Raw genomic sequence first — 18038 nt, 5'->3', positions numbered from 1 at the left:
TGGCTGGTGGTGCTGTGATATATTGATACATGCCACTAAAACAACATTGGTGCACAGTTAATACACCCCCGTGTTCCATCAGATCATGTTCCCCAATGGCTGATTATCAGAGGTGCTGCGATTATAGGTGGCGTCCTCACTGTCCAGGCTGCACCGGTTGGCACCCTGCATGTCTTTGGGTGACGGACCAATGGAGCAGTGGAAGCAGAAGGCAGAGAGGATGGCAAGCAGCAGTAGGAAGCAGACCACACAAAAAATGACGACAATCATAACAATGTGCACTTGCATGTGCGCCTCCTCCCTTGGGAGCAGTGTTGTTGTGGTCAGGAGTTTAGAGGTCATCGGGGTCGCATTTAAACTGGGTGGAAGAGTCACTGTGGGTAAGTTCGTGGCAACCAAGTGGGTGACTTCAGGCATGATGCGAGGATGTGCGCCCTCAGGAGGTTGGGAATGCTTTGTCGCCACGGCTTATTTGGTTTGCCACCTTAAAATATCCTACAGATAAACAGATTCATAGAATGGAGTATAATTTCAAGAGGAGTTAACGGTAATTACTTCAAATGATCAATGCATTTCCAAAAACATCATATAGAAAACCATGCAAATTTCAACACAATATAATTTCTGTGCAACAGTGTACACAAATCTGATACTATTAAATTAAATTAATTTAAAATTAGGAGGTTGAATTTTCTCACAGACGATCAGACATAGACAGTCTTTAGTCCATACCTGGAAAGAGCTGCTGTCCAGCCTCTGAGCAGGTCTCAGGGTTCCTTTTGATGAAGACAGATTGGGAAAATGAAAGAAATGGAGGACAAGAGAGAGAGCGAGAGAGAGAGCTGATGTTCAGAAAAAGAGAAGTGGCAGATCATGAATAAGCTGGGAGAGTTGCCATGGCAACTACTGCCAGGGGGGCATTGGCTTGGAGGTGGTCATGTCAATATAAATATGATTTCAATCTCAATAATTAGGGGATTTTAAGAGGCGTTAAGGGCCAACAGTGAACGTAATTGAAATATGCACAGAACTAAAACCATAATGTTGCCACAGAAATTACTTTTTGCAAAGTAATTGTAATCCTTAAATCAGTGGTATTCTTCTTGAATTGTGAAAAATTATAGCATCGGCCAAATGAAATGTGAGCTGAGGGATAATATTTTGGAGAATTTACAGCATGTCAAAGCATTTTGCTGTTTGAGCACAGCCTCCTCATCAGCGCTGAGACTGATCAACCTGAATACTGCCTCCCATTGGTACCAACAACACAAACAAGCAAAGCAGCTCACCAGCCCAGCCCCGACTCCCTAAATGGCTATAATGATTCTGTAACAGGAGGTCATACCAAAACATCTTTTTTTAGGGTTTACACCAAATTTTAGTTGTCATGATGATGCCAAAGTATTTGTTCATTTCCGTAGCATTTCCAGCATGTAAACTAGAGCGCTGCTTTCCCCCCAAGACACAAAATACCAGATGTAACAGATGTAAGAAAAGCAAAAATGAATTAGCATAATTTAATGTAAAGGACACAGAACAAAACCGGCCTCCTGATTGGATTTTAGAGTGTTTTTAGATGCTTAATTACAGCTTCAGCCAAAAGACACAAAAGATCCAGCAAATCCATCTGCAGCTGGGGAGAGTCTGACACCAAGATTAGTCCTAAAAAGGAATATGTGGAGGACCAGGACTGAGTGAGCCATCGAAGCGCTGACCAACCATTGGAGACGATGCATATTTGTGTCTAAAGACTGAGAAAGTTTGCTGGTATCAACAACCACAACAATCTTCTTTTGTAGTTCTCATAATGAAAGGAGAAAATTGATTTCTTTTTTTTTTTACTTCAAAGTTACTCACAGGACGTTGACTATTTATATTTCTGCTGGTAGGACACACACCAGTCACAGCGGGACATTAGATGCATCGCATGGCTGACTAATCTGTCAATAGAGATCCTGAAAGCTATTAAGACGCGTTGCTGTGAGACAGGCTGCATGATAGATAGCTAGAATGTTTTGGTAAAAAGTCTCCCTGCTGTAAATGAGTCCAACTCTGCATGTAATTTCCTGCTCCGTTTGTTCTGCTGTGCCTTGAAGATTTGACATCTCGTTCTGCCGCGTCGGTGCATAATTGTAAAGTCTCTTCCCTTTTATGCTTGTTTTTCAATTAGTCTTCTCTCTGGCTGCACGATGTAAGTGCTCATTGCATTGTGGAAATAGATAATGTTGACAGCTGGGTATTAGCAGATCAGCATACTATTCTTCCTCTAGTCACTTATGGAAGTGTCGGCATTTATATTCCCACTTAAATGACTTGTAAATGACACTTAACTTTCTCATTTGACAAATAGAAAGCTATTATTTGTGCATGCATGCGTGCATTTTCGGAGCGATTTGATTACTGGTGCTTACATTTATTTTTGATAACAAGAAAGGAAAGTAGCAGAAATGGCTAATTATTTTATTGTTAAAAATTTCAAAGCACACGTATAACACCCGCCCACACACACACACACACAAACTGAACTTTTGCCTATAAAACTGATAAATCCTAACAGATCTATGGTTATGTACTCAGCTTGGTTTCTTGTGCCGTTTACGAATTCCCCAGACAATGATCCTGAGAATAACGGGATCAAAACCATAATCTTTTAGGCTAGAACAAATACCATATTAGCTAAAATCGGTCTTTAAATTAGTTACCTTTACAAAATAGTAAAATAAAATTCTAAACAAACTTATCATTGAAATCTGTGTGGAGGGCATGTGATATGTGAGGTGTTAAATAAAGTGAAGTATGTTTTCAATCACATTTATGATCCTGGATCTTTGGAGATAAGATCAGAGAGGACAGGCTTCGATGGGTTGGACATGTCCAGAGGAGAGACAGGGACTAGATCCGTAGAAGGATGCTGAGGATGGAACTGCCAGAGAACAGGGCTAGAGGTCGACCCAGGAGAAGACACATGGATGTAGTGAGAGAGGACATGAGAGTGGCTGGTGTTGGGGAGGACGATGCAAAGGACAGGGTGAGGTGGAGAATGTTAGTTTGCTGTGTTGACCCCTCACGGGACAAGCCGAAAGTCCATTAGTAGATGTAATCCTGGACCTCTGGCTTTATAGCGCTGTTTGGGATGGTGGTTCACTTCTTTTTATTCACAATGTTGCTGCAGATCCAGTTCATGCCATCCTGCGGCGCAAATGAATATTGAAACATATCAGTTCCATAGTTTGAATATAGAAAGCAGTTAAATTGTGGAAATTAAAGAGGCTGATAGAAATAAAAATCTGTTATGGGAATCAATCTTCTTTTTATGTGGTTAATCAAGTTCCATCTCAGGAAGAATCCACAAATCAAAGCCGAGTCCATATCTGACCTGAACTCCCTCCCCAGACACCGCAGAGCAGGCCTGAATCTGCCACTCACGATCCCGATAGGTATGCAAGTTGAGTCCCTCAGCGATCTCACTGGCCGGAGACGCTGTGGCCAGATCCTGCTTATTGGCAAAGATCAGTACAGGAACACCCTTAAGATTCTCCTCATCAATCAGCTCTGACAGCTCCTGCACACGCACACACACACACATAAACATTCAGTTATTTATAGTCCAACATTATAGAATGTTATCATTCTGGATATATGCATGCAGAAATCACAGCAATGCGTCAGGCTCACCAAACCGGTCTCCTCAAAACGTTTCTTGTCTGCGCTGTCGATGACATAAATCTGAAGGACAAATAAATGGCCGTGAATCTGGTTGATAACGGAACATTCTTTTTGGATCTTTCTGTGCACAGCATTTTACTGCCTGCATGTCCTTCCCGAAGGTGTCAGCGACACTCTTTGCACCCCAGTGACAATCAAGAACAGAAAATGTAGTTGCAAAGTGTTTACAGGCTTCGCAGCATTCGTGTTTCATGCCCTCCCTCACACAATACTATGTGCAGGATGTGGCATTCTGTCCTGACGATAAACATAATGCATCAAGTCCTGCTTCTCGTTTCACTCTATATACTGTAAATGTCATTTTCACAGGTTAAAAATAGTTTTGTGGTGTATTTTTAGTGTTTAACTGGGTGGCCAACCTGCAGGCCATACATAGAAATGGCTCCTATGTATGTCTCTTACCAACAGATCTGTGTTTTCCAGGTACTTTTTCCAGAAGAGCCTGATCTTCCTCTGTCCTCCGATGTCCCAGACATTGAGTTTCATGCCATGTGAGGCAACACTCTTTATGTTGAAGCCCTGGGGTGACGTGCAGAGATGGAGTAAGCATGCTTGCAAATGAACAGAGCATCTGGAACATCTAGCAATTGTTTACAGTACAATTCATCATGTCTGTATTAAAGCGTGTGTGTTTATGGCTAATGGTATGACTGGTGCATTTATCATTCTATATTGTGCTCTGGATCTCCGAGAGGAAATAGTCACTGTGTTGATCCCCGGACGTTTTTCACAACACAGCGCCTACTTCATCAAGTTGTGTACATTTCATCCTGAGGGTCAGTGGAGGAGGATAAAACTACCAGGATCAAACACAGCCAGCATGTATTTATATGGCCAGTCTGATTTAACTCCGTGGTGAGCGACTATTGCAATAGCAAACTTGAATCTAATCGCGTGTTGCAAACGTCTGCTCTGTGTCCCATCAGAGTAACAGAGGCAAGAGGTGTTAGAGGACTAAATGAGATGTTAATCACATGCAGTAATTCTGTTCAAAGACAGATCCTACTGATATAATGTAATATTTATCTCCTGCGGAAAGAGGACTGTGATTATTTTACAAATTCATTTCTGAGTGTGTAACAAAAAAGCAAAGGATACAAAAGCAGCATGGCGATTTCTGCTGCCTCACTGTCCTCAGCCATGTATGTGTCTGAGAGAGGCTTCAGCCAACCTGGGTTGGTGTAATGGTGTTCACGTCCTCAGAGGCAAGGCTCTTCAAAAGGGTGGTCTTGCCGGCATTGTCCAACCCAAGAAGTACTATCCGGACCTCCTGCTCTGTGGATCCTTTCAGTTTCTCAATGACGGAGAGCAAGCCCTGCGCGTAGGAGGGGCGGGGATGCAGGATTTGGGTGCAGAAAGATGGGTCGGGACCATGAACTTCACAACACCCTTTAGTATTTGAACGAAGAACACCTCCTTTCTGTGATGATCTGAACCAAGTCATCCTGAGTCATGGTGAGCCTTTTGTCACTGGATGTTCTGTCTTTTGATTAGGTTTAGAATTCAACAGCACATCAGGACATAATGTTCTTGGGGGGGGGGAAACATGAAAAAAGACAAGTGTAGTTTCTTTGACCCATAGCCACTTGTAGCTGTACTTTACACATTAAACTCTATCCCTACTGATCTGTGATTTCAATTCAAAGCTACTCTGACACTCAAACCCCTTGAACACACGGATTCCCTCGGTCTCCACTCACTATGGAGCTACTATGAAGCACCTCATCCTGTCAGAATCCCACAGCTTTAAATACTGTATTTGATTCACAGTAGAGCATTGGAATTTCCAATTGAATCTATATATATCTGAGCTATCCCTCTATACACTGTATATAACACTATTTTACAAAGCAATAAATACTTTTAAACACTTATTTGTAACCGTAAATAGTTTGAACTCGTTAATGTTCTCATTACTAGTGAACCAGTTCTGCTCCAGCTCAGCTCACTCACCTTTTGAGCTTCTCCCATGGTGGCGTGTTTCCTGTGGCTTGATTGGGAGGGCTGCGGCTACATTCTCCAGCGAGGTTCACACAGGTGTGCTAGCTACCCAGGACACCCAGGTAAGCTATACATCAGAAGCCTCTTCCCTCTTCCGTCTCGGGACACTCGGGTGGGTTAAGTCCTATGTGTGTATGTGATAGTAATATCTACCTGGGCGTCGATCGCTCCTCAGCATGGAGTTAGCAGCAGGAAGATGGGGGGAGGGTGGAAAGGACTGGGATTAGGAGGCCAGAATTAGCCTTGGTCATCCATGCAAAGGCCACCACATTCACCCCCCCTCCCGCCTCCCCCCTTCCTCTGTCTATCCCTCCAGCTCCACTTTGTGACTTTACTTGGATTATCCTCTCGCCACCTGCTATGGGAGGAAACCAAATAAACAGCCGTTCCTGACACATTCACGCACGCAAATGAAAATAAATGAGACATTTTGAAATAAGGCTGAAGGAGGATTGTGCAGCAGGATACGGCCGAGCTCTAAGCAGAGAGCTTATTGCATGAATTTCAAAGGATTCTACAATGTTGTTGAACCAGGCATCTTATCATTTCTGCAACTCTCAAATCCCGCATCAGTCCATCTCTCGGAGAGGAGGGGATAGCACGAACACGGCGTGTATCCATTACATGCCCGCCTCTATTAAGCTGCTGTGTGGCACGTCTATAGGGCGTGCTTACTGTGAAGGATTATTTTGAGCACGTCTGTCCCACGTTTGGTGTAAAGCCTTTCTAGGCTCATTTCCTCACCTCTATTCAGATAGAGATTCAGAGTCCTTCAAATAGATTTCAAGTAAGATGTAAGGAATAGGTTTCCAGGGTGAACGAGTTAGTCTGAAGCAGATATCAGCAAAGTGATGTCATCATGGCGACATCATTGCAGTGTGCACCGTGGCACAATAACATCGGGAGTTACGGGATGTTATTTCGATGTAGCCTTGGATATGCCTTTTAGGTTGATGACGTTGAGTTTAGGTGTGAATGGAACTGGATTGGCGCCCTGTTCAGCTGCAGAGAGAGGGTGAGACAGGGAGAGAGAGAGGGTGACACAGGGTCGGAATGAACATGACGTTTTTCCTCTTCACTGGAGAATTTCATGGCCACTTCATGATGGATATAGCAAACTGAGTAAATATATTACACAATACAGTCAAAGGGCGAATTTGGAACAGAAACTACGTCTTTGTTAGATCAAGCAATGTCCTGGAGTCTCTACTGGTTGCATGGCAACTGCTTAATTTAAAGAAACAGACTGACCAAAGACCCCTATAAAACTGAACTTGTCATTTTTACTCTGAAGTTTATTTTCTGATAAAAACCGATTTTAATTTTGTGATTTAGGTCAGAGCCTGGCGAGCTGGTCCTCGTCTCTGTGCTGTGCTGTGCCCAAGACTCACTGACAAAGCAGAGCTACTGCAGAAGAACTAGTTTGTGCTGATTCTGATAGAGCAGCGCCAGAACGCAGCGTGCATTACAGCTTGATGCAGAGCTGTAGCCGGGTCAGAGTCCCAGTGGCTCCGCCCACAAATGGCATGAGAGCCAGAGAACCGGACCACGGAGAAATGGAACGAAATGGGTTTAGGCGCACAGCATCAACTTTAAGGGATTACTGTTGCAGGCGTTCTCGTTGAACATCTGTGGGCTGTGCTGGACCAGCAAATCCGATCCATGGAGCCTCGCCTCACTATTAACATGATTTCAATGATCTGTTTTAAAGTCTTGGTGCCAGATACCCCAGGCTGAAATGGCTTATGGGTCATACATTATGGATCACTGATTGTCTCACATGACTATTTGAAAATAAGCCCAAGAAGCATGTCATGGACCAACACGGACCTGTTGTATAAATAAATCGCATCACAATAAGCATTTATAAGATGTATTTAAGAAAGAAGAGGTGCTGCACCTATTAGTCAGTCAGCCTCTGTCGGACCGCCGTGTTGTCGACCTGAACTAAAGCGAAGCTCTTCCTGCTGGATGTTTTTGGGTTGCTTTGGGCCGCAACCAGGACCAAAGCAGGACAAGCAGCAGTTACAAACCAACGTCTCACCAATAGTCATGTCATTAGTTCTTATATCGCCCTTTTTCATTACTGTTTGTAGTTTCTACTGTTTTGTCACTATACATTAAATATTTTCAAGCCAATTAAAAAACACACAATACATTTCGAAGTAATTGGAGGCTGTTTGAAATAAGCAGAGACATGTCATCTCACCATTTACAGTGACACCGTGTGGTAGAGATTCATAAATTACGCATGAGCTATTCACATAGTAACTACAGGACCCTTCATTACTGAAAAACAATATATATATATAAATCGACTTCTATTTTATTTTGACGATCCAGGATTTCCTTCACATCCTCTTCCCACTTGACTGTCAGACTTGGCTAAGACATGTATGAGTGCTGTCGTCGCCTTGCTCTGGTCCCAGTACTGCTGAGAGGAAAATGGATGTTTAATGGGTCGAGTAAATATATAGCGGAACTGACAGCGTTACATAACCAGATGGCTGACGATGAATTTCAGAGCACTGCTCACAGACGTGAAATTTGTTCCAGGTTCCATTTTTTTTGGGCAGTTTGGAGAATAGGAAACATTAAAACTGCAGAAGCACATTACACAACCTAGATATAATATAGAACACAAAGCGATAGTGTGTGAGAATATAAATCCACTGCAATTGTACATCCCGACACAATCAAAGATTTCTTCCTGTGTCCCATATGCATGATTCATAGGAGTCATCCTCCAGCAAACCACTGGAATGAAGGATGGCACTAGCTCTTAATGTGTTGCATCGTTTGAGCAGATTAGACAGGAGTCAACAGGGAAAACAGATGGAGGGAATCACATTACCAACATTTTCCCTTTGTGTCTCACCTCATAATGAATTCATGGCAGGCAATGTTCAGGTACATTAGCTGCAACATAACATTTCCAGATGTGCCGGAGTCTCTCCTGTGATGTCAGTCAGACGCCAGAAAGGAATGCCAGTAGAGCCGACATCATCTGAAATACTGAAGGAAATATTTACATGTAGATTTAAACAGACATAAATGTTAAAATTCAAAGTTATCAATGATTGGAAGAGAATAATACAGATGAATACCTGGAACGTTACAGAACCATCAATAATGTTCTGCAGGTAGAAGTGATTCATTAATGACCAGCTGCTGCTGCTGCTTTTTAGGTTTCTGATTGGCTGATTGGCTTTTCTTTGATTGGAGACAAAGACAGGATTTCTAGGAGGTATAGACTGTTTTCAGGGAAACAGCAGATGGAATTATATTCTGCACAGATGATATAATGCAGGACTTTGTTGAGAATGTTTAGATTAGAATGAGAGAATTTGTCATGATCTTTTAGAAATCATCTTTCACTTGAGACAAACTAATCCGCACCTTTGCCAGTAGAGGGCGCTGCTGATTGTCTTTAAAATATCAATGATCGGTGTGATGCAGGGTGCGCAATGGTTGCAAAACACAACTATCAACACTCCTAAACGTTGAAAAGGCCATTTAAACCACAAGTGTTTAGAATAAGCATCAAAAAAGAACGCGCTGGGTGCCTTTTGATGGGACCTGGTAAAAAAAAAAAAAAAGGATTCAGTGTTCAATGTAGTCCGCGTTCTGCAAGCCCCGCCCTTCATTCCACAACATTCAACTAAACTGCCACAAAGGGCGATGTAATCCTAAACTCTAATTATGAACAAGCAACCGGAGGTACACTGAATATCCCGCAGTCCCTTCACTGAAATGTTCACAGCGGAGAAAGGAAACGGAAAAGTCTTGATCATGAAGCCTTGATTAGGAGGTTCCGCGTCAGCTGGTGCGCCTATAAGGGCTCCGCAAACGACCAGGTCATTTATCACGCCTTTAGTTTCGCAGATGGGGGTCACTTTAAAAGGGCTTTGCCGCAGGTTGTCCCGCCTGGCGAAGTTTGCAGCACAAAAACAATTCGGGAAATGCGAGAAGTGGCGCGCCATGGCCTCTGGCTCCACGGAGGACCGAAAGGTAAACCGGGACACAATCCCTGGGTACTGCACACAAATCAATGTACTACCAGCCTCCTCTTCAGCCCTTCTGAGTGGTGTGAAGGGAAATATTGCGCCTCGGCTGTTTGAAATGAATGCCGGTGTTAAACCCGAAATAAGATGATTGTATAAGAGTAGGACATCATTATTAATTATGTGTGTCAGAAATCAATTTATGGCGAGATTGACATTTTAAAATAAGTGAATATCAATGGGTCATAAATTGTTTCTGTTCAATTTTAAATGCCCAAGTCTCAATTAGCCTCAAAGTAGAAGGACAGAGTCCCACAAAGAACTAAGGGTTATATATATATATATATATATATAATTTCCCAATTACTGCTGTCATTAATATGGACATGAGCACAAACTGCTGTAACTCCTGTCCCACAAAGAGGTTCTGCCTCCACATGTATATCCAGATCATCCCCTAAATCTAATGGATTGTCTCTTGATGTCCTGTACCTCTCAAAACTGTCCAGTATTCAAAGTCCATTGATCATTTAGCATCTTTCTGACACATAAGTTTGTGAAAGCTGAAGACAGACTGTTGCTACATGTGGCGACCTCTTCATAGGTAGAACACCTTGTCAGATGCAGCAGAAAATGTCTACATGGGCAGCCAAATGTTTGTTGGCTGTTCTAGTTGCTCGTCCAGTGACCATATAAGAAGCAGAGTGAGTGGTTTGTCTTGTCTGTGTTCCCACATCATAGTATTTCTCAAGAGGTGTTAAGAACAGTTTGATCATAGTAGCCATACTTCCTCTTTTGTGGCTTGTTGCAAAGGCAAGACTTCTGCTCTAGGCAGGAAGTGGTGTGCGTGTGTGTGCGTGTGTGTGCGTGTGTGTGCGTGTGTGTGTGTGTGTGTGTGTGTGTGTGTGTGCGTGCGCATGCATCATATTTGGGTGGAGCACTTTTTCGTGGCCCCCCGACGGTGTGATAAGACTTCAGATTGATGTTTGGTGTGCGGGCCACCATGGCTAAGAACTGCAATGCTGGAGGCATTTTTGTTGGCCTCATGGTGAGTTGGCAAAACTCTTTATTGAACTTCAAAAATAAATAAGTAAATGAATGTTTAAGAAACGGGAATGTGTCTTCTGAAAATTCAAACTGCCTCTGCTTTTTGAGCTGCGCTCACATTTGTGTTGCCGTTGAGGTCAGGGTAGATCGGTTTCTTGTATGGACTTGTAGAATCCATCGCAGCTCCTCAGCAGTGCCAGAACCAATCGGGCTACAGTTACTGAAGGCCGCGCCTGCCTGGGTCAGGCGCGGTAACCGAGTCGTTCCTGTTCGCCGGGCTGCCGTGTGCGGACGTAACAGGCCTTGGTTATTACTTTTGCCCAATGTTCCTGGAATGGACTAAGCTGTGCAGAAGGTGTGAACGGGAAGGAGGACGTCACGTTGCTGTTTCTTTAAGAGGTGCTTTTATATTTTGATCCTGTAACTGCTGCTGTTCTGGCTGATTGCACTGTTTGTGTGTGTTCCCCCCCCCCCCCCCCCTCATATCTTTCCTGGCAAGGATTTGCAGGGAATCTTAATCATTTTTTTGATTTTCTTTTTTTGTTGTGGTGTCTGAAAATGAAATGAAGGCAGGCGAGACGATAACGAATCCTTTCTTCTCTTATTATTGAAGATTGGCTTAAGTGATGTCTCCTGATAAGTGGAATTGTAGGCATGGATATTTTGGGTCAGAGCCAGATTTGGATCAGTTAGAGAAAGCGAAAGCGACGAAGAGGCTGAGACTCAGTGGAACCAGCTCTTACTGTTGAGGTGAAGCTTACTCCGGAGCTTTATCTGCATTCTCAAATTCATTACTGCTGGTTTTTAAGTTTTGGGGGCTTAAATCTTCCACAATATTTGAGGTGATATTGAATTATTGAAAACAGCCTCTCAGCGTTTGCTTGCTGGACTGCATTTGTGTTGACGGATTAGAACACCTCGGTGCTGATGTGTAAGCTCGACTGACCTGCATGCTTTGTTTCTATGTGTACAGTACATGGGTTATAAGTTGATAATTGAATGACCTTGCGAGAAATCTGAACAGACATTTAGTTATTTATGCTTAATTCACAGGGAAATGTGAAAGATTCCTCTTTGGAGGGCTTCTTAATATCTAAGCCCTCTGTACAAGTTTGTACAAGTTGTACAAACCCTTTTTTTATCAGAATGTGTTGTCAGTATTTATAAATAAAATTGCTCGAATTTGAATAAGACGTGACTTTTGAGCTCTGAATGCTGACGAGCGTCACCGTCATCAGCTTCGCAACCACTTCCTGTGAGCGCAACTTTGACTGATCGCAGTACGAAGTCACAGAGGAAGAAAAACGAAACGCGTAGAGCCGGTGTTCTCGTTTCATTTGCTAAACTGCTGCCTTTATGCTTTTGACTGCCAGCCTCCTGCTTTCTAGTTCTTTAAAAAAAATAAAAAATGAATTCCCACATGTTTCATTGTCAGTGAATCAGTTCAGAGATGTTCAGCGCCACAGCATGCTTTCTCTCTTTGTCCTCCTATTAACAGATCCAGGCAGTGTCAGATGGAGGTAAGCGTGACCAACCAGTTTCCACAAACCAAAACATGCCTCTGCTTGTGTGTGTCTGTGTGTGTGTGTGTGTGTGAGAGAGAGAGAGAGAGGGCTAAAGAAATGACTCTTGATCTGTCATACCTTTCTGCGCTGATAACTGGGTGTGATTGTTTGGACGTGTCGTAGAGTTAAATATGTCTGCAAGGGGCTGTGGCGGCAGCAGCTCCAGCCTTCCCGGCACTCCGGCCGGAGAGGCAGGCCCGACCAACAGTGTGCTGAGCTGGGCCGTCTCGTTTGAGAAGCTGCTGGAGGACCCCTGCGGAGTCGATTACTTTACAGTGAGACGCATTCAGCACATGTAATGTAGTATTTCAGGAGATTTATGGCGGGCTTTATTTGTTCACACGTGGTATTTTATGTCTTTAGTCCTTCTTGAGGTCAGAGGTGAGCGCGGAAAACATTTTATTCTGGCAGGCGTGTGAAAAGTTCAGGAAGATCCCAGCCACCTCATTGGATGAGGTGAGATATCACTACGTTTTTAATCATATTACCTGTTGCTTGTAATTTATCATGCTGTTGTGAGTTTTATTGTGCACGACCTAGTTTGTATTCCCATGCCGGAGGGAATATGTAACATTATGCTTGTCCCTTATACATAACAGGGAATAGTCTATCCACAGTTCCTGAAAGCCTGCTGCACAGAATTAAGTGAAATTTCACACACACCTTGTGGGAGCCATAAAAGTGTGCATTTCTTTATTGCTTTCTTCAGTGTGTTTATTTGTAAATTTTTAAGCACAGTTGAACTCAAATGGTTTTCATGTCGGTTTGCCTACATTCACTTGGGAGACATTTGAGCCATTGGACATAGAACTTGTTGGGGTAAAACACTCTACATTAATGCATTTCCTTAAACTGGTATCATAAAAACAATGAATGTTTGTACACCCGAGACCAAAATGTGGTGCAGAAACTGATGGGATTGAATGTCCTTCAGTGTAGATGCTGATTCCAAGCCATTGCATAAAATACCAAAACATGGGGTGGATTGATTAATAAGTATTGAAAACTAACTGCTCAGAAATGCTAGTTGAGTTTGTCTTCCTTGTTTAACCCCCCCCCCCCCAAAAAAAACGATGCCCTTTTTTAGAATCAGTGGCTCATGTCTGATGGAGCTCTTGTGTTGCCAGCTGAAAGCAGAGGCTGGCTCCATCTATGGCACGTACCTGTCTGACAGCGCTCCCTACTCCATCAACATTGATGACACGGCCAAGACGGAAGACAGAGACCTCGAGCAGCCCACGCCCGATATGTTCAACAATGCTCAAGCGCAGGTCTGTCTACGTTGATTGCACAGCAACACATTGTCAGGGCGTTCTGTTGAATATGGGCTACTGGTCCCTTCTTTGTCCCAGATCTTTAAACTAATGAAGATGGACAGCTACAGGCGCTTTGTGCGCTCCGCTCTCTACCAGCGCTGCACCTTGGCAAGCGTGGACGGGAAAGACCTTCCTCAGCCGATGCGCTTGGGATCCTGGGAGGATGTGGCCAAAAGAAGCCCCACATTATGTGACAAGAAGGTAGACCGATGGGGGGAGGAGTAGAACTGTCTCAGGGAAGAAGGGGAATAATACGTAAATGAGTGTTTTGGTTTTTATTTCTCATCACTGTTTTAAACAGAAGCTGTTGGACTTGCCGTCGGAGAAGCGGCATCAGAAAACTGGATCCTGGGGAGGTAGTTCCTCTCAAATGGCAGATCTTGCGGTTCTAGGTCATGTGTCTTTATCTCACAAGTCCTCCTTGTCTATCGCCTCCTTTTCTCACACGACAACAAATGCTTCCAACTACCATGGATTTGTCCACCCCAAAAAAAGAACTTTCAGTCAAGTCGAGCAGCAGCGTGGAGCTCGGCTCCATCGACAGGCAGATGGAGGTCAGTGCGTTTGTCCCCAAGAGGAGCTGTAGATGATGCCATGTGAAGGTTTCGTGTCTGCAGAGATGCAAATGCACATTTTCAAAGCCCCAGATCTCACCAGTATTTCCACTTTTCACTTGAGTTCATCTTTCTCTTCATCTGTGGTGCAGAGCAACAGATTCAGTCCACGCTCTGCAGAGCAGGGTGGCGGACTAATAGGGGTGGAGGGAGGCTATTGCTGCGTCTTCCTCCCTGATGGCAGTGCCTCCCTGGCCCCCGCACGTAGTGGACAAACGATCAAAGACATGCTGTCCAGCCTGTGTGAGAAGAGAGGCTTTCCGCTGAAAGACGTCATCATATATCTGCATGGCAAGGAGAAGGTGAGAGCTATTCTCTCTCCAAACGCAGAACACGGCATTTCAATCGTGATGCTTTTTAAACGTCTCCATGCAAAATTGTTTGCCAGCAGACGGTGAAATGCGATTAACCCCCTTTTTGTTCCATCGTCCTTTCAGCCTCTCGCTCCTTTTTAATTTTTGGACGTTTCTTCCGTTTCCTCTGTTGCTCTCTCCGCAGCAGCCCTTATCGCTGGACCAGGACTGCTCCGTGCTGAGAGATCAGCAGGTCTCTCTTGAGCTCAGGGTGACGTTTGTGTGAGTTAATTTAATCACTATGTTCACGTCCTACTCTTTGTCTTTGCCCCCCCCCCCCCTGCAGACGCTAATATCAACATACCCATCACAGGATGCCACTTGGCAATATATTAATGGGAAAAACCATGAATACAAGGCTTATATCCTTGTTATGTCTTTTTTTTAATCATTTGCATTATTGCTTGCATTGAATCCACAAGCCTCAAGCGAAGCCTGCAGTGAGGTACATTCTAATGATGCTGTACCGTCGATCCTCTTTGATCTTTTCGCTGACTTACTGAGGCAGGTAGTTGAAATGCATGCGTTTCAGGCTGGAGATCGCTTTCACTGGCAAAACTATGGGGATCATGGTGAAGTCCAGCAAGACGCTGCAGGACGCCCTCTCTGCTGTGCTGCAGCGGCATCATCTCAAGCAGCACGAAGCCTCGGTCACCATCGTGAGTGCCCGTGTCAATGAGAACGCCATGTCGGGAGCATTCCTGCTGGTCTCTGCAACAATAGTGTGTTGAAGTAAAAGCGTGGATGCCATTCAGTGAACAATCTTTTTTTTTTTTTTAGCAGCAGCTATTCCGATAGTTTTGTGAGGTGCATACAAACATCAAATGTCTGATTTGAAATGGGATCACATGGAAACACTATTTCCTTAATGGAATAAGAATAGCGCTCGGTAGAGCAGATGGCTTTAGCCCAGTCAGCAGCTCTCGACACACATCTCACTCTTGAGTTAAAGACAAAGGGAACTCGGCTGAGCTATATTTGTCATAAAACACAGCTCATAGTTGGAAGGCATCAAGTACAGCATCATTTTTCATAGTCTTGGTTGTATCTTGTAAATGGGCAAGTGTGAAACATACTGTATGTAATGATGAAGGTTTTTCAGTCATCATTTATAGATTTCCTATGAAAGGAAGGGAACAGTTGAAAGCTGCTTCAATCCAATCCAAAACCATTTGCTTGCATAATCCTACAAACGCACCAACAAATAAGGGTACAGGTGATACGCAGATCGCTATGATCTTAGTAATGCATCCCCACCAGACTGTGTTTGCACCAGCCTGACTGGAAGGACTGGAGGCCCTCATGTCTTCCTTCATTTGTTTTAGGTTGGAAGCGATGAGCCTGTGAGCATGACCAGCACCGCGTTCAGGCTGGCCAACAAGACGCTACGCCTCGACAAAGCCAAAGGTTCATTTACTGGACTGATATTTATTTATTTGTTATGAAGACCTATTGTTTCACTTGATTGTAAACCACAGAAACATGTAAACGTTTTAATATTAGGTGCACTGGTCTAACTGAAACAGGCAGCCATAGGATGGGGGGGGGGGGGGGGGATCGAATGAATGAAATAAGTCAAATCAGACGAGGCCTGCAAGTAAATGTATTTATGGCGAGGGTGATCCATCACTAATGCTTTACCTGTTCCCCTCAGCTACCTGAACCCTGACCCTTATTGATTTCCTTGTTTCCTAATGGATCCTAGACTGTTTTTGAATTTCTTTTCACCATCACTTTTAGTGGCTTGTTTTTTTTCCTTCCTCCCAATGTCTGTCTCTCTTTCTCTTGCTGGCTCTTCATTCTTTTTCTGTGGGGTTGAGATGTCGAGCGTTCGTTCGGTTTCTCGAGCGATGTGTTCTTTTCCTAAATGCTGAAATGCCAGAGCCAACTTCACTTTAGATCAGTGCCCCCCAGCTCCACTCACTGCACTCTGAAAGAGAGGTCGCAGTGGCTGTATCCCAGGAGGGCTGGTGTCCAGGGTCATTCTTCTGGCTTATGTCCGTGTCAAAAAGAAATGGGGAAGTTACTCACTCTTTATGTAGTGGAAATGGAAGCACAGCTAAAATCTGATTTGCACCTTTTTGTTTGAGGAGGAAGAGGCATTTCCAGAGCCAGTGGTGCAGCTGCCGCCACACAGGTGAGGAAACATCTGGGAACATCAAACTGACTCCAAACTATCGTGCTTCATGAAATCATTAAGATTCTTTGAAATAACAGTTTGAAACAGTTTCTTTTTCTTTTAATTAATACAAATATTTAACATGAAATTTTAGGATAGTTTTTTTTTTTTTTTTTTTTTGGAGCCAACTGCGACATATTTGAACAACAATTTTCGACTTTATAATTTAGATGATGATTCCATTCATTTTAGCTGCTGTGCATATGATGGGGAAATGTTATTATGTTTGAAGCCTCACCATGTATTTCTGACTGCGTGATTGGTGCGCAAATGATTCCTTGAATCATGCATTGAAAGCTGGAATTCTATTTTGTTCCTAGGCAGGACCGCTGACTGCTGGAGGTCCGGAGGCTCGGCAACAGCTGCAGACGGAACGAGCAAAGATGCCCAGTAAGAACCGCGACATAGATGGTAGGACATCACAGCAGTATGTTGTAGGGCTGCGTCGTATGACAAATGGGTTGAGACATTTCAGTTGTATCACAGATGAAATTACAAAGATGAATAATTGCATAAAAATAAAAATGTATTTGGAATGAAGGTGGGATTGATGTTCTGTGTGTATCAGGGTTTCTAGACATGCTGACGAGGGCTCAGTGCTACAGGGTTGACGACCAGCGAGGACTTTTGACTAAAGAGCAGCTGGAAATCCCGGTTTTTCTGCAGTTGACATCTGAGCAGCGGCAGGACATGGACGAGGTCAAGACAACCAGCTCCTCCGCTGCAGACCGTAAAGAAGGCGAGACGGCCTTAACTGCAGGTTTGGCTGGGGTTGCAGAGGAAACTCCTGATGCTTCCAAAGACTCGAGGGAAACGGCAGTTTGACAAAAAAAAAAAAAGTGATCCAGAACTATATCTTAAAGCATCCTGCTGCCTATCGTGTCAAGAGACAGAAAAAATATTTTCTTGAGAAATGGTTGCGCGTTTTAGAACAGTTTACTAAACGGTAAGCAACCGATAACTGGCCTGTTTAGGCTGTACAGTGTTTACAGCCGAAGAAAGATCATGGCCAACATTTATAGTGTCATTTCAAAACACTACACTGAAAAATCTGAAATGTCTCTTATGAATTTAATATAGCCAGAAATGTTCGAAGCCTTGCTCACTTTCAAACAGTGTTTGCTTTTACGATCGCTGATGTTTAATGGTTGGCAGTTCCTGCTGGTTTTATTTCTCGTAGTCTCACATAGCTCTTCTGTGAACTCAAAACAGGCTTCAAAGGACGGGCCAGAA

General features: G+C 43.7%; 2 protein-coding genes across 2 annotated transcripts; one reads left to right on the top strand and one right to left on the bottom strand.

Annotated features, from left to right (window-relative positions):
- Positions 1-3141: 3141 nt before the first annotated feature.
- Positions 3142-5697, bottom strand: arl3l1 (ADP ribosylation factor like GTPase 3, like 1). Its single transcript, XM_068740372.1, has 6 exons — positions 5680-5697; positions 4898-5041; positions 4129-4245; positions 3676-3726; positions 3377-3562; positions 3142-3189 (listed from the first exon to the last, which is right to left on the bottom strand). Exons 1-6 carry the CDS (start codon positions 5695-5697, stop codon positions 3142-3144), a joined length of 564 nt encoding a protein of 187 aa, XP_068596473.1.
- A 5037-nt stretch (positions 5698-10734) lies between these two features.
- Positions 10735-17630, top strand: rgs14b (regulator of G protein signaling 14b). The gene is made up of 15 exons (XM_068740581.1): positions 10735-10779; positions 12277-12298; positions 12467-12618; positions 12707-12799; positions 13471-13614; positions 13696-13860; positions 13961-14015; positions 14155-14213; positions 14366-14575; positions 14772-14848; positions 15159-15285; positions 15952-16033; positions 16717-16763; positions 17126-17216; positions 17374-17630. The coding sequence occupies exons 1-15, from the start codon at positions 10735-10737 to the stop codon at positions 17628-17630; spliced, it is 1626 nt and encodes a 541-aa protein (XP_068596682.1).
- Positions 17631-18038: the final 408 nt, after the last annotated feature.

This window comes from Brachionichthys hirsutus, chromosome 6, assembly GCF_040956055.1.
Source record: "Brachionichthys hirsutus isolate HB-005 chromosome 6, CSIRO-AGI_Bhir_v1, whole genome shotgun sequence".
Classification (NCBI taxonomy): Eukaryota; Metazoa; Chordata; class Actinopteri; order Lophiiformes; family Brachionichthyidae; genus Brachionichthys; species Brachionichthys hirsutus.
Note: the sequence above shows the minus strand (reverse complement) of the source record. Positions and strands in the feature narration are given on the sequence as shown.

Excerpts from the sequence above, each read along its gene's own strand:
- arl3l1 (XM_068740372.1), bottom strand. Across the intron at positions 4,246-4,897 it reads ACACCATTACACCAACCCAG|GGCTTCAACATAAAGAGTGT; the intron begins GTTGGCTGAAGC and ends ACGTCACCCCAG. Across the intron at positions 3,563-3,675 it reads GTTTTGAGGAGACCGGTTTG|GAGCTGTCAGAGCTGATTGA; the intron begins GTGAGCCTGACG and ends GTGCGTGTGCAG.
- rgs14b (XM_068740581.1), top strand. The coding sequence starts at position 10,735 with ATGGCTAAGAACTGCAATGCTGGAGGCATTTTTGTTGGCCTCATG. Across the intron at positions 16,764-17,125 it reads GTGCAGCTGCCGCCACACAG|GCAGGACCGCTGACTGCTGG; the intron begins GTGAGGAAACAT and ends TTTTGTTCCTAG. Across the intron at positions 17,217-17,373 it reads TAAGAACCGCGACATAGATG|GGTTTCTAGACATGCTGACG; the intron begins GTAGGACATCAC and ends TGTGTGTATCAG.